The sequence below is a fragment of the Scleropages formosus genome, chromosome 20 (genome assembly GCF_900964775.1).
Source record: "Scleropages formosus chromosome 20, fSclFor1.1, whole genome shotgun sequence".
Taxonomy (NCBI): Eukaryota; Metazoa; Chordata; class Actinopteri; order Osteoglossiformes; family Osteoglossidae; genus Scleropages; species Scleropages formosus.
In genome coordinates this window covers 2,874,154-2,901,003 of record NC_041825.1, presented here as the reverse complement: position 1 = coordinate 2,901,003, position 26,850 = coordinate 2,874,154, and the positions used below count along the sequence as shown (strand labels likewise).

Here is a 26,850-nt window from a genome sequence, read left to right as displayed (position 1 = left end):
ACCTAGCAGTGGGGGTTCGAATAGACCTGAGCTGCTTTGCAGATGGCAGAGAAAAGAAAAGTGCCCGTGCAGGGTGACTATGATCTTTCATGATGCGCATCGTCTTTCTGAGGCAGCGTGTGATGTAGGAGTCCTGGACTGCTGGTAGCTGTGTGCCGATGATTCCCTGAGCTGTTTTGACCACCCTCTGTAAGGGCTTTTTTGTCCTGTATGGAGCAGCTGCCACCCCAGGATGTAATACACCCTGTGAGGACGGACTCCACAGCACACCTGTAGAAAGTGGTGAGGACTGTAGTGGACATCCGGGCTTTCTTCAGACGCCTGAGGAAGTGGAGATGTTGATGGGCCTTTTTGATGGTCGATGCTGTGTGCTCAGTCCATGTAAGTTTGGCAGTGAGGGTGACTCCTAGGAATCTGAAGCTGTTGATCCTCTCTACAATGTTCCCTCCTATGTAGATGGGTGCATAAACCGTATCCTGTTTCCTAAAGTCAATCACCAACTCCTGTTTTACTGACATTGAGAGACAGGTTGTTGTCCTGGCACCACTCTGCCAGGAGCCTTTAGACATATGTACCACTCCCTCTAAAGAGGTGAAGAGCTCCAGTTTGAGCAAAGTATCCAGGCGTGATCTAGAGGCCCTCAGTGGTGTGGGTAAGATATCCAGGTGCAGATTTCTGCCAGGCATGCTGAGATCCGATAAGGGACCTGTGAATCAGAGGGAGGAAAAGAGAGGAACAGTTACATAACAGCACAGCAGTGAAAAGAACAGCCATGTACAGTCATGGTAATGCCTAGAGCTGCACTCCAAATTGAGAAAAGGAATGGTCTAAAGACAGGGCCCTGAGGGACCCCTGCTGCAAGGCGACAATGTGTTGAAGCAGATCCTCTTCTTATTATCAGAAGGAATTGTGGTAAATAGTAAAATCAGCTCGGAGCAGGGCCTTTCCGGAGCCATCGTGTTCGGTGAGGGTAGCATGAAAATGAATGTTTGTTGAAAAGGTGTCAGACTTCAGTTCCTTCCCTCTAAATGTAAGATTTTAGCTTATAGTGCTCTAACTGATCAGCACTTCTAAAAGCTGCATATTGCAATTAAAAATTTACAAAATAGCTGCTGCTTGGTTTTGGAGGGAAACAGGAAGTAGGACCTACAAAGGAAGCTAGAAATTACACAAATAACAGCTGGATATAGCAACTGTGGGGCCCAATTTGATGCGGCCTCCTTGATTATTTAATATTAGGAATTTGTGCTATTAAATTGAATTGGAAAGCAAAAAAAAAAAAAATTATTAGCTTATGTTCTTACATAAAATGTTTTAAAACAAAGTCTAAGATCTTTCTTGCTTCATTACATTTTATAGATAATATAACGACCCACGGGGGCGTGGTGGCGCAGTGGCGCAGTGGGTTGGACCGGGTCCTGCTCTCCAGTGGGTCTGGGGTTCGAGTCCTGCTTGGGGTGCCTTGTGACGGACTGGCGTCCCGTCCCGTCCCGTCCTGGGTGTGCCCCCTCTCCTTACGCCCTGTGTTGCCATGTAGGCTCTGTGATCCCATGTGGGACAAGTGGTTCAGAAAGTGTGTGTGTGTGTGTGTGTGTGTGTGTGTGTGTGTGTATATATATATATATATATATATATATATATATCCATCCATCCATCCATCTTCCTCCGCTTATCCGGGGCCGGGTCGCGGGGGCAGCAGTCCGAGTAGAGTACTCCAGACCTCCCTCTCCCCGCACACCTCCTCCAGCCCCTCTGGGGGAACCCCAAGGCGTTCCCAGGCCAGCCGGGAGACATAGTCTCTCCAACGTGTCCTGGGTCTGCCCCGAGGCCTCCTCCCAGTGGGACAAGCCTGGAGCACCTCCCCAGGGAGGCGTCCAGGAGGCATCCGGAATAGATGCCCGAGCCACCTCAACTGGCTCCTCTCGATGCGGAGGAGCAGCGGCTCTACTCCGAGCTCCTCCCGGGTGACTGAGCTCCTCACCCTATCCCTAAGGGTGCGCCCAGCCACTCTGCGGAGGAAACTCATTTCTGCCGCTTGTATCCGCGATCTCATTCTTTCGGTCATGATCCAGAGTTCATGACCATAGGTGAGGGTAGGAACGTAGATTGACCGGTAAATTGAGAGCTTCGCCTTACGACTCAGCTCCCTCTTCACCACAACAGACCGGTACAATGACCGCATTACTGCGGACGCCGCACCGATCCGTCCGTCGACCTGCCGCTCCATTTTTCCCTCACTCGTGAACAAGACCCCAAGATACTTGAACTCCTCCACTTGAGGGAGCAACTCCCCCCTAACCCGGAGGGAGCAATCCACCTTTTTCCGACTGAGAACCATGGCCTCGGATTTGGAGGTGCTGATTCTCATCCCCGCCGCTTCGCACTCGGCTGCAAACCTCCCCAGTGCACGCTGCAAGTCTTGACTTGATGAAGCCAACAGGACCACATCGTCCGCAAAAAGCAGAGACGAGATCTCGCGGCCACCAAAACAGACACCCTCCGTTCCCTGACTGCGCCTAGAAATTCTGTCCATAAAAATAATGAACAGAATCGGTGACAAAGGGCAGCCCTGGCGGAGTCCAACATGCACCGGGAACAGGTCTGACTTACTGCCGGCAATGCGAACCAAGCTCCTGCTCCGGTCATACAGGGAACGAACAGCCCGTAGCAACGAGCCCCGAACCCCATAATCCCGAAGCACCCCCCACAGGATGCCACGAGGGACACGGTCGAATGCCTTCTCCAGGTCCACAAAACACATATGGACTGGTTGGGCAAACTCCCACGAACCCTCCAACACCCTAGTGAGGGTATAGAGCTGGTCCAGTGTTCCACGGCCAGGGCGAAAACCGCATTGCTCCTCCTGAATCCGAGGTTCGACCATCGGTCGGATTCTCCTTTCCAGTACCCTGGCATAGACTTTCCCAGGGAGGCTAAGGAGTGTGATCCCCCTGTAGTTGGAACACAATCTCCGGTCCCCCTTCTTAAAAAGAGGGACCACCACCCCGGTCTGCCAGTCCAGAGGCACCGTTCCCGAACTCCACGCGATGCTGCAGAGGCGTGTCAGCCAAGACAGCCCCACAACATCCAGAGACTTGAGAAACTCTGGGCGGATCTCATCCACCCCCGGAGCCTTGCCACCGAGGAGTTTTTTGACTACCTCAGCAACTTCAGCCAGGGTAATGGACGAGTCCCCCTCCGAGTCCCCAGCCTCAGCTTCCTCTACGGAAGGCGTGTCGGAGGGATTGAGGAGATCCTCAAAGTACTCCTTCCACCGCCCGAGAACATCCTCAGCTGAGGTCAGCAGCGCACCACTTCCACTGTAAACAGTGTTCGTGGAACACCGCTTCCCCCCTCTGAGTCGCCGGACGGTTTGCCAGAATCTCTTTGAGGCCGACCGAAAGTCTTCCTCCATGGCCTCACCGAACTCCTCCCAAGCCCGAGTTTTTGCCGCGGCGACTGCCAGAGCCGCGCTCCGTTTGGCCCGTCGGTACCTGTCAGCTGCTTCAGGAGTCCCATGAGCCAGCCAGGCCCGATAGAACTCCTTCTTCAGCTTGACGGCATCCCTTACTTCCGGTGTCCACCACCGTGTTCGGGGATTGCCGCCGCGACAGGCACCGGAGACCTTATGGCCGCAGCTCCGAACCGCCGCACCGACAATGGAGGAGCGGAACATAGTCCATTCAGACTCAATGTCCCCCACCTCCCTCGGGACCTGGTTGAAACTCTGTCGGAGGTGGGAGTTGAAGACCTCTCTGACAGGGGCCTCCGCCGAACGTTCCCAACAGACCCTCACTATGCGTTTGGGCCTGCCAGGTCTGTCCAGCTTTTTCCCCCGCCATCGAATCCAACTCACCACCAGGTGGTGATCAGTTGACAGCTCAGCCCCTCTCTTCACCCGAGTGTCCAAGACATATGGCCGAAGGTCAGAAGAAACGACTACAAAGTCGATCATCGACCTCCGACCTAGGGTATCCTGGTGCCAAGTGCACTGGTGGACACCCTTATGCATGAACATGGTGTTCGTTATGGATAAACCGCGACTAGCACAGAAATCCAATAACAACTCACCGCTCGGGTTCAGATCAGGGAGGCCGTTCCTCCCAATCACGCCCCTCCAGGTATCACTGTCGCTGCCCACGTGGGCGTTAAAGTCCCCCAGTAGAACGACAGAGTCCCCAGTGGGAGCGCTTTCCAGCACGCCCCCCAGGGACTCTAAAAAGGCCGGGTACTCTACACTGCCGCTAGGCGCATAAGCACAAACGACAGTGAGAGACCGTTCCCTGACCCGAAGGCGTAGGGAGATGACCCTCTCATTCACCGGGGTAGACTCCAACACATGGCGGCTGAACTGGGGGGCTATTAATAAGCCCACACCAGCCCGCCGCCTCTCACCTTGGGCAACGCCAGAATAGTGGAGAGTCCACCCTCGATCGAGTAGAGTGGTTCCAGAACCCAAGCTGTGAGTGGAAGTGAGCCCGACTATATCTAGACGGTATCTCTCAACTTCCCGCACCAGCTCAGGCTCCTTCCCCGCCAGTGAGGTGACATTCCAAGTCCCAAAAACCAGAGTTGGCGCCCGAGGTTTGGGTCGGCCGGGCACTCGGCCCCGACCGCCGCCCAAATCACAATGCACCGGCCCCTTACGGTTTCTCCGGCAGGTGGTGAGCCCACCGAAGAGCGGCTCCACGTTGTGGCTTCGGGCTGAGCCCGGCCAGGCCCCGTGGGCATAGACCTGGCCACCAGGCGCTCGCATGCGAGCCCCCCCCCCAGGCCTGTCTCCAGGGTGGGGCCCCGGTGACCCCATACCGGGCGGGGTAAACGGACGCCTTGATTTTTTCGTCATAAGGGGTTTTTGAACCGCGCTTTGTCTCGTCTGTCATCCAGGACCTGTCTGCCATGGGAGACCCTACCAGGGGCATGTAGCCCCAGACAACATAGCTCCTGGACTCATTCAGGCACTCAAACCCCTCCACCATGATAAGGTGGCGGTTCACGGAGGAGATATATATATATATATATATATATAAAAAAATAAAATGACCCATGTTATGGAAAGTTTGGGCAGGAAAATGGGTCTATTGTAAACAGTTGGATTGTGGGTAAGATGTGAATAAAGTGTTCAACCACTAGGGTGACTTATGGGGAATGTAAGGGGGTCATTACCTTGGAAAGGGAGAAAGGGAGAAAGGCTAGGGAATACTAAGTAGACTGGTTTGGGAGAAAGGCCCTTCAGGAAAAGGGATTCCTGGATTGAGAGCATTATTTCCTTTATATGTTGGTGTTCCAATAATTGTTTGTAATAAACTCTGCCTGTACGTCCTTCTTCGCACCATCCAAACCTGCAGCACAACTTGCTACTCTATATTTTGAGGCTATCCCTCTGACGCTACGGTGACTGAAATTGTAAAAATGATGCACAAGGGGGAAATCTGGGAGCTTTCTCATTCAAAGCAAGGAATGATGGGACTTTCAAGGACTTTCCAAAGTATGAAGAAGGAAGAACTGCCTTCAGTGCTTCCATTTCTTCACCCAACGCAACGCAGAGCAGGATGCCGTTGAGCTCAACGGGCCCAAGTGGCCTGAGGGGGCCTGGGAAAGAAGTGGATCTCAAGAAAACCAGCCTGGATGGAAGCACTTTATCACATCTGCTCCACCGGTTACTGTGGATCCTGTAATTTGCAAGAAAATGATATTACATTTGTGCAGAAGTTGGCCGGAGGCGCGAGCAGCTCCAGCACGCGCGCGGAGGCTGCGTGACTAACATTAATTTACATATATTTGTATGTATTATTTTTAAAGTCTAAAGCGACCTCTAGTGACAAAGGTGTGAATTTAAAACGTGCAGGGAAAATATGAACAGCGGGTGAACAAGTACACCCTTTCTTATTTGGGATGAATGCTGACTGATTTGCACAACGGATGCGCTTAAATTAGTTAAACGTTGTCCTGCATTGTGTTAATTGTATATTAGTGTAAACAAGCGTTTCATATTGATACATTTATTCCCTTTTTTAATACCGCAATCCAACAATGGAGAATGCGCTATTAACGTCATTAACCAGCGTCCCCACAGTCGACCGTCGAAATTACGTACGTGCGTCACTTTTCCTTTAAGATACGTGCGCTGTAAAGCTAGGGTGTCACCGCTGCTCGTGCGCGACCGCGTACAAATTCGTCCAAGTTGTAGCCGTCGAGAAGCTGCGTGAGGTGAACTTAAGAGAACTGCTTTCGCTAGTGCGTATTGAATAATTTACGTCGGCCGAAAAGTCAGCGGGAGGGGAGCGAGAGGAAGAAGAGTCGGATAGAAATAAAAAAAAAAAAAAAAAAAAAAAAAAAAAAAGCTCAGTGTGCTCTGTGGGGAGGGGGGAGGTGTCCGGACGAAACACCTTCCCTTTAAATATTAAGTGGGACACGCAGCGAGGGGGGCGAAAAGGAGAAACTGAAAAAAGAAGAAAGAAAGAGGGAGGGCGAGATAAAGGGGGAGAAAGAAAAGAAAGATGACACTTGTATCGTTGAGCACCCAAGGTGGAAGGACGTGTTGCCGCTGGGTGGAAGCCCTTTAGCGGAGCCAGGACCGCACGCAACTCCGAGGCTTCGATGAACACCCGCTCTGGCCTATAGGAAAAAAAAAAATATCTGAAAGCCAAGGAGGCAGAAATAAATAGTTATTAGTTAAATGCACTGATTTTAAATATTACGATTTCTTATAATAGGCACTCAGAAGACTTTATGGAGTCACATCTTTGCATGGTTTGGAAAGTAGCAGTTAGTGTTGTGATTGCGGTGCACAGCAGCGAAGGGTCCCGCACTTGAAAGGCGCGCGCGCTGTGTTCGCTTAACGCCTCAGAGTCACCTCGGATCACTCCTACACTGGCTTTTGGCATATAAGTGTCATATAGTGATATAATTGCGTTTTAAAAAACCATTTTACCTACTAGTTTTCTTTCCACAATCAAAAAATGTCAGCTTCGCCCAGCAGGAATTGTTTTTTTTTGCCAATTAGTGCTTAGCATAGTACCTAAGCTCATTTGTAAACGAGTGTCTTCCGCCTAAAGTAAATGACACGCCATTGCGTTTTTTTATGGATAATTTCGATAACTAAGGCACGCAGAAATAGCAGTTTTAAAATACACAGTTCTCTCCCCCTCCCTCGTTAAAATAACTTCGTCGCTGAGGTGCAAAATGGATGCAACTTGGAGCAATTTTCTTTTTCAGGTAAGTTCTTTATTTTTTTTACTTAAACTTGACGTCAGCGTTGTGTAAATTGTGGTAGAGGGGGAAAAATATTCCATCCGATGTGCAGGTATAGTTAATGCTTTTAGTACTAACCGAAGAAACCAGCTGGACCAAGAGCGGAGCCCTGAGGTACAATTCTGTATATATTCAATTGCACATATAACCAAGTTAAGTCCTTATCTGTTATGGCACTTTAAAAAATAATAAAGTTTCAGTGAGTGTGTTGTTGTTGTTTCTCCTTAGACTACGCCAACCCAAAGTCAAGTTGAAGCAACTCTCCAATCCGATCTCCTCCCTGGTCTTACAGGCTCTACCCACAATCCCCCAGCAGAGCACATAGGCTCACCTCCTTCCACTGTTGACACTGCAGCTCTCAGCGAAGAACCTTTACCTGGTGAGAGGGTCAAACGTACGGTGACAGGGCCCAGTGAATCCACACACACAATGTCTACAATCACTTGTCCCAAGTGGGGTTGTGGCGAGCCGGTGCCTAACCTGGCAACACAGCACGCAGGGGTGGGGGGGGAGGGGATACATCCTGGGCCGGACGCCAGTCCTCCGCAAGGCACCCGAGCAGGACTCGAACCACAGAGCAGGCTCTAGCCAAACCCGCTGCCCCCCCCCGTGAATCCAGTACATGTTAAATGAAGGTTTTCAACGGTGTGGAATTCTTTGACACATCTGTATTAACGTTTTTCAGTAATCTTTCCTCCGTTCCATTTTAGAAAGAACTGGCAGGTATTACCTTTCCGTTTTTCCATTCAGTCATATATTTGGTTTTTTTTCTTTATTTAAAAAATTCACTGCAAGATGAATGTTGCTCATGTTTCTGGGATGAGTCAGTAAGTAGCTTGCATTCAAAAATGATTTTGGGGGAAAAATTAATTTCATGTCATTTAAAATCAGTTTTACTGCAACTTAGATTTAATAGAAATACTAAAATCTTCAAAGTGTTTTGTGTCTATAGCTATGTTTAAAGGTTTCCTTAACATTTCCTGTAGATTAACTTTGTCTATTTTTATGCTTTTTATTGATTTGATTGTGTCAGTGATAAAAGTAACTTTAGATTAATAAATAAATTACAGGTAGACTCAGATGACTAGATTATTTTTCTGAGTGCACTGAGAGATAATTCTTTATATATACATTTTCCACACATATATATTTATGAAGCTGAGACAATGGAAGCTATTTTAAGTGTTTGGCTTAAGCTTTTTTTTTTCTCAGTTTACATTCAAAATCTATGTTACTGGACACCTCGTAACATGCAAGTCCAGTATGCATCATAGTACCACTGGGTTTCTTACATTTAGCCCTTTACTGTCTACTTTTGGTAAACAGCCAGGCCAAAGCTATGGAGTACCCCGATGCCATTCTGAAATCTTTAAATTGGAACCATGTTTTAAACTAAAACTGGTCTCCCATATTGCACAGTTTTAGTGGAATGGTTTCAGGTTCAGCTGATCAGTAAAAGAATAAATACTCTAGATCCCTGGATGGAATGGTGTCATGTATGTGCTTAGCAAATACTTTCTGATGCTTGGAGAAAGCTCTTGTTAATAAGGCCCATACAATCATGCTGTAACTCTAATGGTAAACAGTCGTCTGTACTTTGTCTGACGAGGTTTCTTCCCCCTCCCCCATCTTAGTGAAACCAGTGTCTCGGCCTGTTCGAGCTGCCCACATCTGTCCCTTGTGCAACAAGCAGTTCAAGAACAGCTACAACTTGCGTCGCCACCAGTCTGTTCACACAGGGATTCGCATGAAGGCCCGGGCAGCCCGTGAGGTGGCCGAAGGGGTCAAAGACGAAGGAACAGTGGCAGCGGCAGTCATTGGAGGGAGAGTGGAGAGACAGACAGTTCCCCTTTCCTTGCTCCATCTCTCTGTTCCTCTCCCCTCACCTGCTGTGTCAGTTCCTCATCCTCCTGCTCTTGGCAGCCAAGATGGTGAAGCGATTGCCATGTCACTTAGTGCTGCAAATGTTGCCATGGCATCGCCCCCACCTCCTGCTGTTGTGGTGGCTGGAGCGACATTACAGGTGGGTTTTGTTTCTTGGTCACCCATAGATTAAAGTATATGAACAGATTCTTTGTGGGGTGGTGTTACCGACACAAGCGTCTATTTACATATATGTATTTTTATTACATCAGCCTTCTGTTCTACCAAAAAAGCAACTATTAATACATTTGTAAATAACCTACTTTGTATTGCGTGATGTTGTTAATGTCCGGGTTGTCCTCGACTTACAAATGGTTCTGTTCCAATGACCTAGTTGATAGTGTAGCAATTAGGGCTATTGCCTTGTGACCCAAAGGTCATAGGTTCGAGCCTCACCTCTGGGTTTAGTACCCTTGAGCAAGGTACTTACCCTAAATTGCTCCAGTAAAATTATCCAGCTGTATAAATGGGTAAATAATTGTAACCTCAATGCTTTAGGTCGCTTTGAAGAAAAGCGTCAGCTAAATGAATAAATGTAAATGTGAACAATTAACCCACATGAATGGTATGTTGTATAAGAGGGTTTTTTGTTTTGCTTCGTAGATTTCATACATTATTCATTTTAAGATAAAACGATAAAGAATAAAGTATAGTACATTATTATGACTAATTTTCATATTTTGTTTGATTTCTGAGTGTTTTCTTCTGCCGTTTCTTCTGTGCGTAACCAGAATACCGACATTATTGCTTGATAGATTTTTTTTAGGGGGGGAGTTACTTGAATGGAATCTCAGAAAAAATGTTTATTTAAATAAAGTTTTTCTAAATAAAACGCCGTTGCTGATACCCATTGATCGAGTCAATAAGAAATATGCTGTCTACGTTATTGCACAGCACTGCAGGGGAAGTGTCGAACACAAGCACTAATAATATAATTAGGTTGATGAAACAGCGGTTGCAAATCTTGGTGGTTGTAAGTTGCTTGTGTCGTAAGTCAAGGACCACCTGTATTGAGACTTGGAAATGTTATGTGTGCTCAAAAATACTTTGTGTTCTACAGCATTCTTCCAATCCCAGCCAAAACCCAGTGCGCAAAAACCACGCCTGTGAGGCTTGTGGGAAGGCCTTTCGGGATGTTTATCACTTAAATCGACATCGCCTGTCCCACTCAGACGAGAAGCCCTATTCTTGTCCCATCTGCCAGCAGCGTTTCAAGAGGAAGGACCGAATGAGCTACCATGTGCGCTCTCACCAGGGCGGGGTGGAAAAACCCTACGTGTGCCCCCACTGTGCCAAAGGCTTCTCACGGTGGGACTCTGACCCTGGAATCTGCCCCTTTACCCCACGTATTTGTTCAGGCCTTTAATTAGGGTTTTTGTGGGGAAAAACAGAATGCATTAGATAGGGCAGATATTTTTAAAACCCAAACAAGAAAATTTGCATGGAAAGGCATGGATTTAGAAAGATACAATTAATATATGTGGAATTTAGATGAATATGAACAGTTAATTGTATGTTAAGGAAATGATTTGCTCTCCCCTTTCTGTAAACTGGTTGATTGTCACTATGTTACCTTAATTTAAAATATTTTTCCCTTGTCTTTTAGGCCTGATCATCTTAACAGTCATGTTAGGCAGGTTCACTCTACAGAGAGACCCTTCAAATGTGAGGTATGCATTTAATCTTATGGTCATTCTGTCTGTACCCTGTAAAATGGTATTGTGTAGTTCGTTTGAGTTCGTGTACATTTATTAGAGTAGCAGCTGAAGGGCAGTGGGTGGGGTAGTGGTTAGAGATGCTGTCTCTGGACTTGGAGGGGGCAGGATCAAATCCCACCTTCTGCTGCCTTACTCTTAGTAAAGTTCTTATTCTGAATTGCTTTGGTAAAAGTTACCCAGCTGTATAAATTGGTAAGTAATTATAAGGATCTTAAGTTGTAAGTCACTTTGGAGAAAAGCATCAGATAAGTGAATAGATCAGGACTCTGTCCCTCTTTCCACAATTTAATTAAGCTGCTGCATTATTACTTCTTACTTCCAGACATGTGAATCTGCTTTTGCCACACGGGATCGCTTGCGCGCTCACATGATCCGGCACGAGGAGAAGGTGCCGTGTCACATTTGTGGCAAGTTGCTGTCTGCAGCTTACATCACAGATCATATGAGGGTTCACAACCAGTCGCAGCATCACTCTTGTCACCTGTGCAATCGCAGTGAGTATCTGTCTCTCTAAAATGTTTTCTCCCTTATACAACCACACACACACACATCTTCTGAACCGCTTGTCCCATACGGGGTCGCAGGGAGCCGGAGCCTAACCCTAACCCGGCAACTCAGGGCGTAAGGCTGGAAGGGGAGGGGACACACCCAGGACGGGACGCCAGTCCGTCGCAAGGCACCCCAAGCGGGACTCGAACCCCAGACCTACTGGAGAGCAGGACCAGGTCCAACCCACTGCGCCACCACGCACCCCCCCTTATACAACCAATCATTTCTTAATTATTGTAGGATCCGGACTCCAGCCAACCATTACAAATGACCAACTGCTCCATGATGTCATTGGTGCCCATAATGGGGCTTGGCACAAAGAATAATTTTTCATTTGGATACATTCACTTATGCTGGGTTTAATCTAGACAGCTGCTTGAAGAAAGATAGTCTGCATGTGGCATATTGTAGTGGGTAATGCTGCCACCTCTGCGCTTGGGAATCGTAGGTTCCCATCCCACCTCCAGCTGTAGTACCCTTGAGCAAAGCATTTATCCTGAAGTAACATTATTGTAAATTGCTTCTGAGAAGAGTGTTTGCTAAATGAATAAGTGAATGTATGAAGGCTTATAGGATTTAGTTACACCTCTGTTTTAATTGCATTAAGCTAAAATCCAGTGAAATTATGTTGAAACTGAACAAATTGATGTAATTTAAGCTTAAACATGGTACTCATCTGGTCACTGCACTTGCTGCAGAGTTCAGTAAAAAGAAATTTGAGTGACTCCTGACCTTATAGGGTTACATTGCTTTGCAGGGAAAGATGGTAGTGGCATTGAGTCGGTCGACTCATAGCAACTGGTGTGACAAGTCACTGGGGAAAACACTTTCGCTCCCTCCGAAGACGAGGGGGGAATGAAAATAGTTTGCCAGTGCCTTTTTTTTTTTTTTTTTTTTTTTTCCCCTCCCCCCCCTGACGAAACATGCAAACCCCACACGCCCTCATTTGGTAAAAAGTCATGTGCAGCTCAGAAGATGTGAGCCACTAGCTTCATGTGCTTTGTCACTGTGTCCCCTTATACTATACAGGCCACAGATTACAGATCAGTTGTGTGTCCAATGAAAGTGCTGCAGAGCCAGTGTTACTTAGGTACACAAAATCCTGAGGGGTGTAGATGAGGTAAATTGAGAGGATTACTTTTTAATATTAGTTCTGATTTAAGAACTGGAGGATTAAAATGAAAACCAAGGGATTTTTTTTTTTTTTTTTTTTTTTTTTTTTTTTTAAATAAATATGTAAGTAATGTCTAAGTAAAATGGGTCCTTTGAGCCTTGTCAATCCTACTTGTGTTATTAGAATTCATATGTGAATTTGAGTTTTGATTAGCATTCCCTTTTACCTGATTCCCCTGCAGGCTTCACAACTCTCACCTATTTGCGGGTACATGCGCAGAAGCATCACGGCCAGGAGTGGAAGGAGAGCGCAGGCCAGAGGGGTGGCTTTGGGGGAACGGGACCTGGCGGTGTCCTTGTGTGTCAGCTGTGCGGGGTACACTGCAAAACCCCCACTCAACTCCAAGGCCATATGGGCACCCACACGAGCCCTCAGAACAGCTCCAGTCCTGTCCACAGCACAGCGGCGTCCAGTAGCACCGTCTCCTTGGGAAATGTGGTCTCTGGCTCTAGTGTGTTCGTCAGCGCAAACGCTGGCGTGGGTCTGCTGGTTTCAGACTGCTCCGGCATAGCCCCCCAGTCCCACAGTTAGCGGGGGACCTGGGGGTGGCATACAGAGAGCCACGTGAAGAAGGAGAGCGTCAGCACGAAAGCAGGTGAGAGAGGGAGAATGTCCCCTTTTGTGCCTACTCTCTTTTGACATGGTAGGGTCAGTATGTGAACCCCACGTGTCCCTTAACTTTACTGTGAAATGGTTATTTAATGAACGAGTCAATAAGGATGTCTGTGGTGGTTTCAGTTCTGGAGCCCGAAACAAGCATCAGGTCTTCAACACCATTGTGAAAAACAAAGTATGTCCCACCATATTTTCACAAATATTAATTTTATAATTAATATCAACCTTTTTTGCTGAAAATCTCATTGCCTAATATCTGGTTTTAAAATGTCAAATACATAATGATTTCTAAGCTTTTTTTTTTCCCCATAACGAGCCAAATTAAAACCTTGTTAATGTGAAATGATGCACAAATATTGTTTAAAAAAAGTCAAGCAACTACACCATAATTTGACTTAAAATATATTTGTTTGTTCAGACACATTACGGTTACATTTGTTCAAGTTCTTTCATGTTGCTTCATCAAAAATACAAAATATGAAGGCAAGATGAGATGATCTTTTGGTTTTCATGACTTAAAAATGTGGTTTTCTCCAAGCTCTTATAACACAGTAGGCTCTCATTGCTGTAAAAGGATTTTGCTGAAAAGGAAATTGATTTATTTTAAATCATTTTGAAAGATGTTAAAGGGTCGAAGGTGATGTTACCAAATTTCTGCTGAAACACCATCACTGACGCCACTTTGAACAAAAGTGCTGTTTCCTTTCCCCCTCTGGGTAACTGCCATTGGTATTAAAGGCACCTGTGTGTGTGTGTGTGTGTGTGTGTGTGTGTGTGTGTGTGTGTGTGTGTGTGTGTGTACACACAATGATGTGTATATACTGACAGCCCTTCTCTTTCCATTTCCAGTGTGCTGTGGTCCTTTGACTCAAATGCTCCTGAATGCGAACGTGAACAGACAGTGCGGTCGACTCGGACACTTGCGTCACTCTGCCCCCACGTCTACTACAGCCAACTTCGTGATGAGGAAGAGAGCGGGCCCTCCTGGGGCTGCGGGAGAGAAGGCGAGCGACGAAGTCTATGCTGCCGGGGCCGAGAACATGTCACTAATGTGTGTGAGTGACTGAGGAGGAGGAGCTAACACTGCTCTTTGTGCTGAATGAGACTGAGTATTAGGATGTTGTGTGTCAGAGTGCGACTTGTTCTCTCTGGAGAGGTATCGTCATAATTGCGTCTTCAGCCAAACGCAGCTTCGCTGACAGTGAAATAATGTTACCCGTTAGGGGTTGCACAGACTAGTCGACTAGTTGATTTGTCGACTTTACTGCTCTGCGATGATGCTTTAAGATTGATGTTGACTAGTCGCTGATCATGTGGTTATGACACTAACATGGATGCCTCCAAGAAGACAACAGGTGAGGAGCCTGGTGGGTCATTGCAACAAACCAGCTGCAGTTCATGGAATGTGTAGAAATACTTCACTAAAGAGGAAGCCTGTGCTACTGTCACTTGCAAAATATGCAAGTCCGTCCTGAAGTACAACAAAAGTATAAGTGAAATGCACACTCATCTGAAAGAAAAGGCATCCGCCACCTAGCAAAGAAACTATCCAAATCTGTCCGTATACATTGCGTTCGTTTGTGTTTTTATTCAAAATTGAAAAACAAAATGCGAATTACGATGCCTTCGTTTTTTCTTTTAAGAATGAAAAACAAATTATAAGGTAACTAGCAGAAAAATAAAATGTTTTTCATTGTTTCCTAGCCCACACACAAAGAAAGAAAAGGACTTGTTTATTTTCTTTTTAATCATATATAGTGTAGAAATCAAATTCTCAAATACAAAATTTGATGAATGCCCTAAAGTGCGCAGTATTGCCAATCTAACAGCATGGTGGCACAGCAAATAATACTACGGTCTCGCAGCGCCTGGGTGGTGCGAGAGGACGTGGATTTGATCCCCACTCTATTTGTGTGGACTTTGCATGTTCTTCTTGTGTCTGTGTGGGTTTCTCCTGGGTGTTCTGGTTTTTTCCCCATAGTCCAAAGACAAGCTGTTCAGGTTCATCCATAGTGTGTGAGTGACTGAGAGAGTGTGTTCCACTGATGTACAGATGAGTGACCCAGTGTAAGTAGTGTATCAAGCAGTGTAAGTCACCTTAGTGAATAAGGTGTATGGGCTGATAACACTACATAGAGCTCATTGTAAGTCGCTTTGGAGAAAACTGTCTGCTTTAAAAAAAAAAAATAAATAAATTAACAGGTAACCTAACCTGGACGTAAAAGTGAGCTTCACTGGCAGTCTTCGGAAAAAATGTCCACTCTGGAGCCATTTGCGCAAATGATGAATGATATGATACAAACTGGAGCAACGTGTACTAGATTGGCTGCAATCTCTGAATAACATCGTGCTGCGCGAGGTTGTTCTATAATGAGTGTCCGAAGATTTGTGAACGGCACGACATTTTAAGAGGAGGAGACTGACTTGCTGCTTTTGAAAAGCACCTAGTGATCCATATTAACTTATGATCAGTAACTCGGAGTGAAGCCAGCATGTTTTATGAAGCCACTGATGTATTATGCACCGTTTCAATCCATTTACATGTGGGTTCTTCAGGAATACCACAAAACGAAATAACTCGGTCAAAAAACAAGATGGGAAGAAACTACAAACGAGGCACATTTTAAGTATTTTACATTTTGAGCAAAAAATGGTTTTTAAGCGTAGTTAATTCATAATTTGTTGTTCATTTTTAAAGCAAAAAAAAAACCTGCTTTTTTTTTTTTTAAAAAAAAAACCTGGCTATGCTGTCCCATCTTATGTTATATAGGCTGTGTATGAGCTGTCTGTCAGCCTATGCATTCAGATTGAGAATACAGATTGTCGGTTGTTGCAAAGCGTTCCCTTCTGTGCTTTTATTCATGACGTCATCAGCGATTAGTCAACGTCGACTCGACTTTCATCACATAACTGTTGACTTTAAAAAATCTGAAGTCGTGCAACCCCTATTACCCGGTGTCCTGTCATATTTCCAGATAAACTTATTCTCCCACTGCAGCTTTTTACATTTTGTGCATAATTTTTTTTTGTTGGTGACAAAAGGATTGAAGCTATAAAGGGAAAGATACCAAGCGATGCTGCTGTACCTTGTCATATGGCACTTGTTAACACCACTGTTATTAATACATTAACTGTCAGTTAATGTAGTGAAAATAACTGTTTTGTTTGTCTACTGATACTGGAGCAAACTGTATAAAAGTGCCTCTCCTGCAGGGACTTGTCCTCTGACAACAGATCTTAATGCCTTACTTTACAATATTGCATACATGATGTTTTAATCCGAACAGTTTTGCAAAGTAGTTCCAGGTTGAAAATAATAAAGATGCGTTATATATTTATATTTGTATAGTTCCCAGCATTATGCATCTATGAATATGTAGATTAATAATGTGTTAAGTGTTTCTGATGGGTGTAATTACCGTGTGTTTTGTATTTCCTTGTTTAATTTGAGAAGCAGAGATTCTTATCTTTGTGACAACCATCAAAGTTTGCGCATGACTGTGGAAAATGTGATCGAAACTGTTGTCTGTGCTGAAGCTTGACATCAGGTGTGCGCTAAAGTTGCTGTAAAATAACTTTATTGTACATACACATGAATAGCTTCAATAATAAGTGACTTTTGCTTAACTCTGAGTTTTGTGTGTGTGTGCGTGCGTGCATGCGCGCAAGAAAAAAGTATTCAGGTAGGACAAGGTGTGGTCTGTGGTCCTCGCAGGAGCACATGGGTGAATGTTTTGTGACGTAGGACGGCATTATTTGTTTGTCCCATTTAAATTAAGAATAATAGTTTTGTGTTACAAAAATACACTTTACGATGAGATCTTCAGGGAAAAATTATGTATCCTGTATTTTAATGCTTTGTTTCCTCTTAAAATCATTAATGCCGAAGCTAATTTTAATTAAAAGCATATGTAATATTTCATATTGCTATTCACCTCCTGTGAACCATGAAGAAAAGTGTAATAATTTTCACTCAAGAAGGCCAGGCCACAAGTTACTGCAATGATAATGGATCACAGCATAGCCAAGGTAAGTGATGGAGTAAATTGTTCACCTTTAAGAAGACCATTTGTGTATTCAGATTAGTAAATAATAATTAAGGTTCTTATAAATATACTGAAATATAAGCTTTTTTCTGTGCCATGCTCTGAGCTGGCATTTGTGGTGAAAAGGCAATGGGGACTGTTGGGGGGGAGCTTATAGCACTGATAGCTGGAAACGTGATCATTGTGTGTTGCTAGTAAAACGATGAGTCAGCTGGGAAGGTTCGATGGTGGCCGGATGAGTGATCACAGGTGAGTGACTCCCGTTGGTCCTACATGTAGTGTGTGCTGAGAACTGACTGCTAGCAGAGGATGGTTTCCATCCATTGACCTCTGGTCTTATAGATCCCGCTGTGCCACTGTACTGCCTCTGCATGCAACTGTTGCCCTGAGTTTCTTTGCATTTGTACTGCGCACCTACAGCCTGATGAGCATTCTGCAGCGCTACTTTTGCACTGTTTACAAAGCATCACCTACAATTACCACCACCACTCTCATCTCACCTGTTTCTTCTCCACTCTTCAAGTTCAAAGTTTGTCATAAGTACAAGTACCGTGTACAAAGTACTATGAAATTCTTGCTTGACAGCTTCTCCACAGACTATAGACAACACAGCCACTACACCCCAGCCAGACCGCTTCGCTCGTCTACTTCTGCTCGCTTGGTGGTCCCGTGCACAAAAGGTAAAGCATGGAGATTCTCAGTTCTCGCTCCGTTGTGGTGGAATGATCTCCCCCTCTCACTCAGAAGTGCTGAATCTCTGGCTACATTCAAGAAGGGTCTGAAAACTCACCTTTTCCAGACTCACTTTGCCCAAGATCTCTCCAGCTCATGTATGGTGTAAATGTTCATACACTGTAACTTTATGATCATGCCCAGTTAAGCCTTTAAACAGCTACTCCTGTATTGTATGTAAATGTTTGTGTACCTTTTTAAAAAAAATTTAAAAAACAGTTGTAGGAAGTGATCAGGATTTGTCTGTCCTGAGTTTTATGCACCTCGTGCGATGAACTTCGGTGCATAAAGTGGAAAGTAACAAACTAGGTTTACTTAATCACATGTCTGCAACTATGTCTCTTTCTCCTAATGTAATGTGCAAATTGTATTTCCGTGAGATGTACATTGCTTTGGAGAAAAGCACCTGCTAAATGAATAAATGTAAGATGCAATAGGCAGTACTACAGAATACTAAAATATATACACACACATATATATATAAAAGATAACAATAAATAGCAAAAATAAATATCAAAGTGACAATACAAGTGCTGACCTTAGAGATCAGTGTAGAGTCCAGGGTTGTTATTGATATTGCACATTAGTGTGTGTTGAACACTCTTACAGCATTGGGGTAAAAGTTATTCTGAACCTAGCAGTGCGGGTTCGAATGGTCCTGAGTTGCTTACCAGAGGGCAGAAAGGAGAAAAGTGTCCGTTCAGGGTGACTGTGTGGTGTGGATGTCCTGCACTTCCCGTAACAGTGTGCCCATGATTTTCTGGGCTGTTTGAACCCTCCATTGTAGGCCTTTCCTGTCCTTGTGGAGCAGCAGACCCACCAGGGTCTAATAACGCTTCTTGTTCACTATTAATATCAGGTCTCCTTTTCACCGTTTGTCTGTTTTTTTAATGGTTAATGTCCTCTTTTTCGTCGTCATCTTTTTTCCTGTTAACTGTGAATTTTGTCTCTTTTTCCATATGTATAGTTTACTGAAAGTGAGCAGTTGAATTGATCCGCGTACGACGTGCTTTTATGTTGTTAGTTACAGCGCAAATTCAATGTTCACTCCATATGTTTTATGCAATAAAAGAATGTATCATTCCCTCCATAGGCCTTTAATTGCTAAAGGGGCCCCTTGACACATTTCTCAGTTTGCGAGAAAGTTCAAGCATTGAAATAAAAGTCGCATAACATCTAATGTGTCGAGTTGCTTCGTTTGCATCGTTAAAACATTTCTACCCGTTTACTCCATAACTTTACTTTTAGTGCACTGTTACACAGCCGAGAATAGTAGGTGGCAATGCTTTTATTAAAAGCGCAGATTTGTTTCTGCAGGGGCCAGAATGTGTTTTTATACTCTCTCATCCAAGGAAAATGTAATGTCGGTACTGCTCTCAGCTCTATTTTCATCAGCAGTGATACCTGTAACTCCTTTATTACTCACTTTTATTTATAGCTCCATGGACGGGACCATATGTGGAACAATCAGTGTGGGAGGGATGTGTCCTGACAGTACTGGAGCGAGTGTGTGTGTGAGTATAAGTCCACTGGGTACTACAGCTGGTGTTTTGTTTCGCCCAACTCGTGTCATGGTATTTCAGGTTTGGTTCAGTGTGTGACTGTTGGCTGCAGCAAGAGAAGCATCTTGACATATCTGGGTCAACATCTGGACTCCATCACATGGAGAAGTAACACAGAGACTGGAAAGCAACACCCCAGTGTTCTGCTAAAGCTCTTCAGTGTTGGACATCAGTAATGGGTCACAGTCCTCAGAGCCGCTTTCATAACAGTTTCAACGTTTTAGTTTCTTGCACGTGTGTGTTTTTTGAGTTCCAAGGAGACCACGCAGCCCATATCATATCTCTGACTAACTGCAGGCCTTTTTCCGTACACCTGGTGAGTACAGCGGTTCTGCCTTTACCTGTAAATACTGAAAATGGTTTAATTGTAGAGAAATAGGCTGGAAACGATGACAAAAGGAACGAGTTCTTGGGGTGACCTGTTGCACATCTGACAGCACAGAACAATAAAAAGTACATTATTACTGTATGTTCCATAGAGTACCTAGCCTTCATCATTTACACCTAAACTCATTCGACACCCTTAATTGCTGATATGGGCAATTAAAAGGTTCATTTAAAAAGGAATGTAATTTTAGTCTATATTTTCAGAGAACAGCCATCCATTCGGTGCTATGAGTTTACGAATCTATGTTTAATGGTTTCAATAGTGGCTTCGCCCAGCTGGATTTGCTTTCATGTCGCAGGAATAGACGATTTACAGTGATTTCGCTGTAAATACTGTTCTAAACACGGTCGGATGCTGCTTTGACGGACACGTTGTAGTGATTCGCTTTGGCCAGTAGGTGGCGGTAGAGTCGCGCGGCTCTATGGGCCCCAGCGCGTTACATCAGCGTCCCCCGGGACTCCCGCTACTGCCGAAGCGCATCTGCTCGTGGTCCGGAGGGACGAAGACACGGCCGGGTGTGGCCTTTTTCGGACACTATTGTCCGTGAAGTGACCGATGTCCGTTTTTCTCGCCCAGGTTCGACTGTTTGCGTCCCCGCGATCGCGCGCCTGTTTCTTTCTTCATCTTTGGTTCAAAATTGAGCGGTCAGTGTAAGAAAGAGTATGAAGAAAATGTAAAGCAATCAGTATGATAAACATGACACGTATATGATGTGGTATAATTAAAACCACATTGGCAAAGCCCCCCCTTCCCCCCACATCTCCTTGGCCATCTATTATATAGATTTTCTGTGGTTTAATATTTCATATTAATAAACTCCTTTGATTGAATCTTTTTACACTGACTGTCTGGGTAATTCCGATCACAAGACATTACAACATATATTCTAATGTCTGTATATATATATGATTTTTACACACACACACATTTATGTTTTCGCCTTTTATCAGCATTAGACGACAGAAGGGCTCCAATATCCACGCGCCAGGTTGAAGCAGTTGGTCCATCTGTCCAGCCAGGTACGGGGGACCACCGACAACATGGTCCGTACTGCCCGTTCGAGTTACAGACAGACAGACAGACAGACAGACACACTTCATATTTTGGACCCGAGCGTCGCCAATGTCTGCCGGCTGCCCCTCCCACCCCCACCCCCCGCTGCGGCGCGCCTCCGGCTGCCGTGCACGCGCACCCAGCCCGGCCCCTCAACGGCATCGGCGTCGGAACCACCGCTCTTCCGAGCGCTTCGGAAAACAAAGGAGGCGACAAATCAAGTAAATACGCCACACACACCCATACACAGGTATATAATTTAATATATGTAATATTGAATATGCAATATGTTTGTATATTCAGCAATCGGTTCGTAAGTCCGACGTTGGTCTGAGATTTTGCTTAATTTTATTTGAATATTCGTGAGACGCTACATCATAACCGTTATTATTATTATTATTTACTGTGAGTGTTTTTGTACTGCTGTCCTCAGTGCTGCGCGAAGGGGGGGCTGCAGTTCTTCCCCCCCCCCCCATCCATTTTTTTCTATTTTTATTTTACTAGTTTTCAGACTTGAAGTGCGAACAACATGCACGTGCAAGTTCATCTGTGTCACATTCTGCATGTCGTGTGTGTGTGTGTGTGTGTGTGTGTGTGTGTGTGTGTGTGTGTGTGTGTAAGGGTGTGTAAGTGTAAGGGTGTGCGCCAGCGCGCGCGCGAGGGGCGTGTCCCCCCGGCGGGACCGCTGTGTTTCTCCTCTTTCTCTCCCTCACTCTTTACTCGAGTATTACACTGAATTTACCTCTTTCTCACTGTGCTCCCAATGTGTGCTCACTGTCCCTGCCCTGATCTACCCAAAACACCCCCCCCCCCCTCCATCCCACCCCACCGCGCTTTGTCTCTTCCCCCATCAGTGCTCAGTGTTTCCGCCTCTGTACTCCGTACTCCGGGTACTCTGTGGTAGCACACCATGGTACAACTGCGTTTGTACCTGTCTAGAGTCTCTGCTCACCGCTTCTGTCCAGCAGAGCTGCTTACATCCACACAGCTGTTCTGATCCATGGTCCGGTATGTTCTGTGTTACCGTGGCACACGTGCATTGTTTGGGTCATTCGTGGTAAAAACAGGGGAAATTTTCACCGCGCGGGTGCGTAATGTCTCAGACTGATGAATCTCCGGCGTTTCCCCACAGGTGAGCAGAGGAGAGGAGAACGGCGGTTTGCACCATGGCTCTGAATTCGGACAGCACGCAGCCCAGCCTGGACCCCAGCATGGTCTCCGCCGGACAGGTGGAGGAGCCGCCGCAAGCGGACCGTGTGGCTGACGCGGAGCAGTCGACCGAGGGCGCTCCCGTTACCTCTCAGCCAGGGACGGAGGAGCAGCAGGGTCCTCCCGCCCCTGCTTCCGAGTCCGCTCCCAGCTCGGAGCCTTGGGCCCCCCGGGCGGCGCAGACCCCTCAGCAGGAGGCTCTTCTCAAAGAGGAGGTGCTCGTAGTCGACGAGAGGAAGATGGAGAACGGTAGGGGCCGGTTCCATTGTTGGCTCAGATTGAATATTTGGAGGGACTTCACTCGCAGACGATGATTTGTGTTGCTTGTCGCTCTGAACTTTATAACAAAGACCTTCTCGCTGCTCAAATGTATGAGGTATGTCGCTGTTTTGGTCTTTTTAAGTTGTTTTGGTTCGGAAGTCAGATCATGTTCGGTTTCAGCCTCGGCAGGAAGACGTTTATGGTAAAGAACTGCAGGCAGCACTTTGATTTTCAGTCGACCGACCCCGTAAGCCGCTTCTTCAGCTCGATAAGTGCACGTTATTCCTTATCGATTCCTTTATTGCTATTGTGTGCGAAAACTAACCGTTTTCCCCTCGCTTGTCTCTTCCTGTTCAGGCAACGGTTTTTGCCACGTGCCTGCGGACACCACTCCCCCCTCCTCCCTGTCCTCCCCACCTCGGAACCAGAACGCTAAACACAACAGCCATCATCCCAACCATCACGCCAACGGCAGAGCTCGGGTGGGCAGCCGGTCTGGGTCGCTGGGCCACGTGACGGCTTCCCCGCGGCCGTCTCTGTCTCGCCAACCCAGCATTGCCACCAATGGGACGGGGGATGGGGGTAAACCTAGGGACTACCTCATACTGGCCATCCTGGCCTGCTTCTGCCCCGTGTGGCCCATCAACATAGTGGGATTTGCTTACTCTGTCATGGTAAGTGGATGGCTGCTTCGTGTCACTTTGTGTGTCTCTTGTGTGGGTGTATATGTACAGTGTATACATATATCATATACACAGATGCGCATATATATATACACACACACACACACACACACAAATAATATATATACACATGCAGCTGTGCCTCGATTTACTAGATTAATCTGTTCCTGAAATGGTCTGAACACGAAAATTTCGAATACCTAACCCTGCCGAAAGCTAACCCGTGATTTTATGATATAATACAGTTCATGTTCACCAAAAACTTTGAGTTCATCAGTTTTGTATGTTCCTGTGTGGTAGATTTGGGAAACTAATAGCATTTTCCTCATATCCAGTAGACAGGAATGAACATTTAATAATGAAATTCTTTTTCTTTTTCTTTTTTTTTTAGAAAAGGTAAGTGCAGACAGCAATTTAAAATGATTAAACAAGGCAATTTACTGCAATGAACTGTTACTGTACTCAGCGAGTGAAGAGAAGAACGGTCGATTGTGAGTCACGGCGGCTGCAGGAGGGAGGAGGCTTGGCAGTCATTACTGCACTTACTCTTCACTCATACAGCATACCGCTTTCAGATTTTTTTTTGGATATCCACTTTGGATAAATTTTGTTGTATTGATTTGTTATTCTGAAAATCATAAACCGAGTATCATAAGACCAAGTACACTGCACTGTAATTTCCAGGGCTGTGGAGTCGGTACACAAAACCTTTGACTCCGACTCCAGTAACCCAGTAATTGCTTCCGACTCCAGCTCCACGACTCCGATTCCATCTCCACAGCACTGCCCAAAAGTTGCACAATATGTCGGGGTCCACTCATCTAGTGAGTATAGGCCTAAACCTCTATTACACCTCTAATTTTTGGGGTCGATTTATATTCCGGTTCAGCTTATACACCGTACATTTGGTAGGAGGCTGTACTTTTTTTACCGACTCTGAATCTGACTCCACAGAACTGGTAATTTCAGAAGAAGAGAGTTTGTAAACTGAAGGATGCCTCTAAATATATGTATGTTTATACTGTTTGCATGCCTGCTTGCCTCTGCATGTTTGTGTGTTTGTGTTTACGACGGCTTCTGTCCGTGCGTATCTGTGCCTTTGTGTACGTCTTCTTGTAAGTCTGCGTGCGTGCGTGCGTGTATTTTCGTATGGGCAGTGTGTGTGTGTTCGAAAGGGCTCGTGACTCTTCTGCTCTCAGTCTAGGCACAGCCTGCAGGACGGCAATGTGGACGGGGCTCGACGTTTGGGCCGCGTGGCCAAGCTACTGTCCGTGGTGTCGTTGGTGGGAGGGGTCCTCATCATCGCTGCCTTCATCATCAACTGGGGAAGTGAGTGATTCTTAATATGTTCCTTTTTGTGCTGCTTTTGTCTTCCTTTGGAGCCTGAAGGGAGCTGCTCGGGGGATGCCGTGTATTTATGCCTGCTGCCTGGCGAGCTTTAGAAGTACAGCTCAACTAAGAAGGGTTTTCCCTCTTTTTCAGTCATATTAAAGTCCTGAACGTGGCTCCGACACAGGCCAAGCCGCCCAACAGCTCGAACAATCAGAGTATTTCCCATCTCTCAAAATCGAAACTTCGCAAAATACTTTCTTATTGGCTATACGTTCATTTTCCGGGCATGAATTGACAAAGTGTAAAACCACCAATACCTCACTTTCGTCAGCGTTCCTCCTTATCTCCTCGTAAGAATCCACGATCCACGTCAAGACGATTTTCGTGGAGTCCTCGGGATTTAGACCAAAAGGAGAGTTCACCTCTTATCAGTTGAGTTCTTTCAGTTAATACCAGAACCTTCTCGCATGTTACCGCGATCGCCGAGATCGCTGGTGGCGTGATGAGGATTGAATGCGAGACACGTTTTACTTACGGTCTAACTGGGGAAGGACTTGAGTTTTCCTCTCGTGATCATTTCCTCGCCTACAATGTCTACAAGGACTTCTGATCTCTTTGTATGTACAAGTTTACCGCTTCCAAGGAGCCACCTTGGAGGACCCACCTTGTGCCAAACTTGCGCATCGCTCTGAGGAATTGTCGAGAGTAAGGGTGATCGTGGAAGTTGTGTGCCATGTAAAAAAGAAAGGAAGTGCAGTTTTTCATTAACGGAATACACACCTGCGACATGTTCAATTGGAGTATCGTCAGTTAGCCCCGTGCTGATGCGGGAAACTAAATTATTCCTGTATCTAAAATGCCAGAATAATGGGTTATATTTAACAATGCACTTTTAATTAGCGATTAATACACTATTTTTAAGATGGGTCCTGATCGTCTCACTGATTTCCAGTGTAACCATTAAGGTTAAACTATGTGGCAAAGTTCTTTTACGATCACGTTGAAAGAAAAATTTCAGTATTCAATATTTCTGTCTGCGATGTAAAAATAGACAAGGTAGGTAGGAGTGAGCGTTTGTTTTGGGGTTTTTTGTTGGCCCTGTTTATTTCTCAGCCCGAATTCCCAGCAAAGCTGGGCGCACAAAGCGAGGAATAGGAGGAACAGCACATTCTGTAGACGGCACATCATGGCAACACCGGCACAGCAGCTGAACAAATGGAAGCGCGTGAACGTGGCGGCCGAGGCCCACCTGACCCCGAAATCAACGTGCGCTTTCCGAAGGGACGGAAGGAAAGGGTCACGCAAAGGGGACGCTGGAGTAAAGGCAAAATGTTTAGTACGACTCAGACAAAACACAGCTGATATTGAAGACGAGCGTGAAATATTGACAAGGATATCCTGAAGATGCAGGAAGACCAGTAGAGAAAATCATGCGAAAAAGATTCCGATTATTTTATGGGCTGTTTTCCCCAAGATTGCAACATCGGAAAAGAAGAAAACCAGGTAAATCTGGTCAAACTCTAACCCAGTAATGACAGTACAAGGTATTTTCTTATTATGTTGTCACTTGATCATATTAGTGGATTGACTGGTGTAATTTATCGATTACAAACGAACAAGAATGTCAAGGAACCCCTGTATCATGCACGCGTGTACTTTACGTAATGTGACATTTGAAGTAGCTAGAAATCACAGAGGTTGTGTGAAGCGACCGCTGCCGATAGTGAGTCTCTTTATTAAGTGGTGAATTGTTTACAATATATTAGTGCTTTTCAGCAGTGTGTATCGTCAATGGATGTCTTCACTGCGACAGTAAAACACAACTTGTGGTACCTTTTTAAACGATCACGTTTCTAGCTGATAATACGACTGCCAGGTTGCCGCGGTGACAGACACGGGACACGCGTGTTCCACGGTACTCTTCGGTGAGAGATGATCCGAACATGTTTACAAGAACTCACTCGACCTTAAAACTGCCAAAATGATATTTCGTTTAACTTTTATCGACATTATTTGTATTTTCTTCCTCTGCAAGAGTCAGAACTCTTCTTCTTTTGCAGATGCTTGCAGGAAATGATCTTGATGGGATACGAATGTTTTTCTTATTGTGGAAAATACCGAGGACTTTGACTCCCAGATGTCCGTTTGGAATTAATAGGTACACGTGGAAACACATAAGGGAATACATTTTTTTTGTAGGAATTTCTGTTATTCTCCCAGTTATAAAGTCCTCCTTGTGGGTAGTATTAGTGACACTGAAGTGTTTGGAACTGCTGTGCAATGTTCGCTGCGTCATATAAAATGTAAAAATCGTCAATTTCTTTTTACGTTACTTCATTTTTCTTACTCGT

The 26,850-nt window shown here is 45.5% G+C and overlaps 2 protein-coding genes across 6 annotated transcripts; both read left to right on the top strand.

The window, feature by feature from the left end:
- Window positions 1-6,122: 6,122 nt before the first annotated feature.
- mazb (MYC-associated zinc finger protein b (purine-binding transcription factor)) lies at window positions 6,123-14,855 on the top strand. The gene is made up of 8 exons (XM_018749795.2): window positions 6,123-7,218; window positions 7,483-7,633; window positions 8,889-9,277; window positions 10,238-10,485; window positions 10,784-10,847; window positions 11,218-11,389; window positions 12,800-13,213; window positions 14,083-14,855. The coding sequence occupies exons 1-7, from the start codon at window positions 7,186-7,188 to the stop codon at window positions 13,147-13,149; spliced, it is 1,407 nt and encodes a 468-aa protein (XP_018605311.1). The 5' UTR covers window positions 6,123-7,185; the 3' UTR covers window positions 13,150-13,213; window positions 14,083-14,855.
- Window positions 14,856-21,152: 6,297 nt separating this feature from the next.
- On the top strand, window positions 21,153-26,850 carry LOC108933002 (proline-rich transmembrane protein 2-like). Of its 5 annotated transcripts, XM_018749785.1 has the most exons (6): window positions 21,153-21,264; window positions 22,147-22,472; window positions 22,842-23,158; window positions 23,559-23,563; window positions 24,367-24,496; window positions 24,650-26,850. In XM_018749785.1, exons 2-6 carry the CDS (start codon window positions 22,181-22,183, stop codon window positions 24,656-24,658), a joined length of 753 nt encoding a protein of 250 aa, XP_018605301.1. In that variant the 5' UTR covers window positions 21,153-21,264; window positions 22,147-22,180; the 3' UTR covers window positions 24,659-26,850. The 5 variants fall into 5 exon arrangements, with proteins under 5 accessions (XP_018605301.1, XP_018605300.1, XP_018605297.2 ...); XM_018749784.1 differs by lacking the exon at window positions 23,559-23,563; XM_018749781.2 differs by lacking the exons at window positions 23,559-23,563; window positions 24,367-24,496; window positions 24,650-26,850 and having other exon boundaries at window positions 22,842-23,530.

Coding starts and splice junctions, on each gene's coding strand:
- mazb (XM_018749795.2), top strand. CDS start 7,186: ATGGATGCAACTTGGAGCAATTTTCTTTTTCAG. Junction 7,634..8,888: donor CAGCGAAGAACCTTTACCTG/GTGAGAGGGTCA, acceptor CCCCCATCTTAG/TGAAACCAGTGTCTCGGCCT. Junction 11,390..12,799: donor TTGTCACCTGTGCAATCGCA/GTGAGTATCTGT, acceptor ATTCCCCTGCAG/GCTTCACAACTCTCACCTAT.
- LOC108933002 (XM_018749781.2), top strand. CDS start 22,181: ATGGCTCTGAATTCGGACAGCACGCAGCCCAGCCTGGACCCCAGCATG. Junction 22,473..22,841: donor CGAGAGGAAGATGGAGAACG/GTAGGGGCCGGT, acceptor CTTCCTGTTCAG/GCAACGGTTTTTGCCACGTG.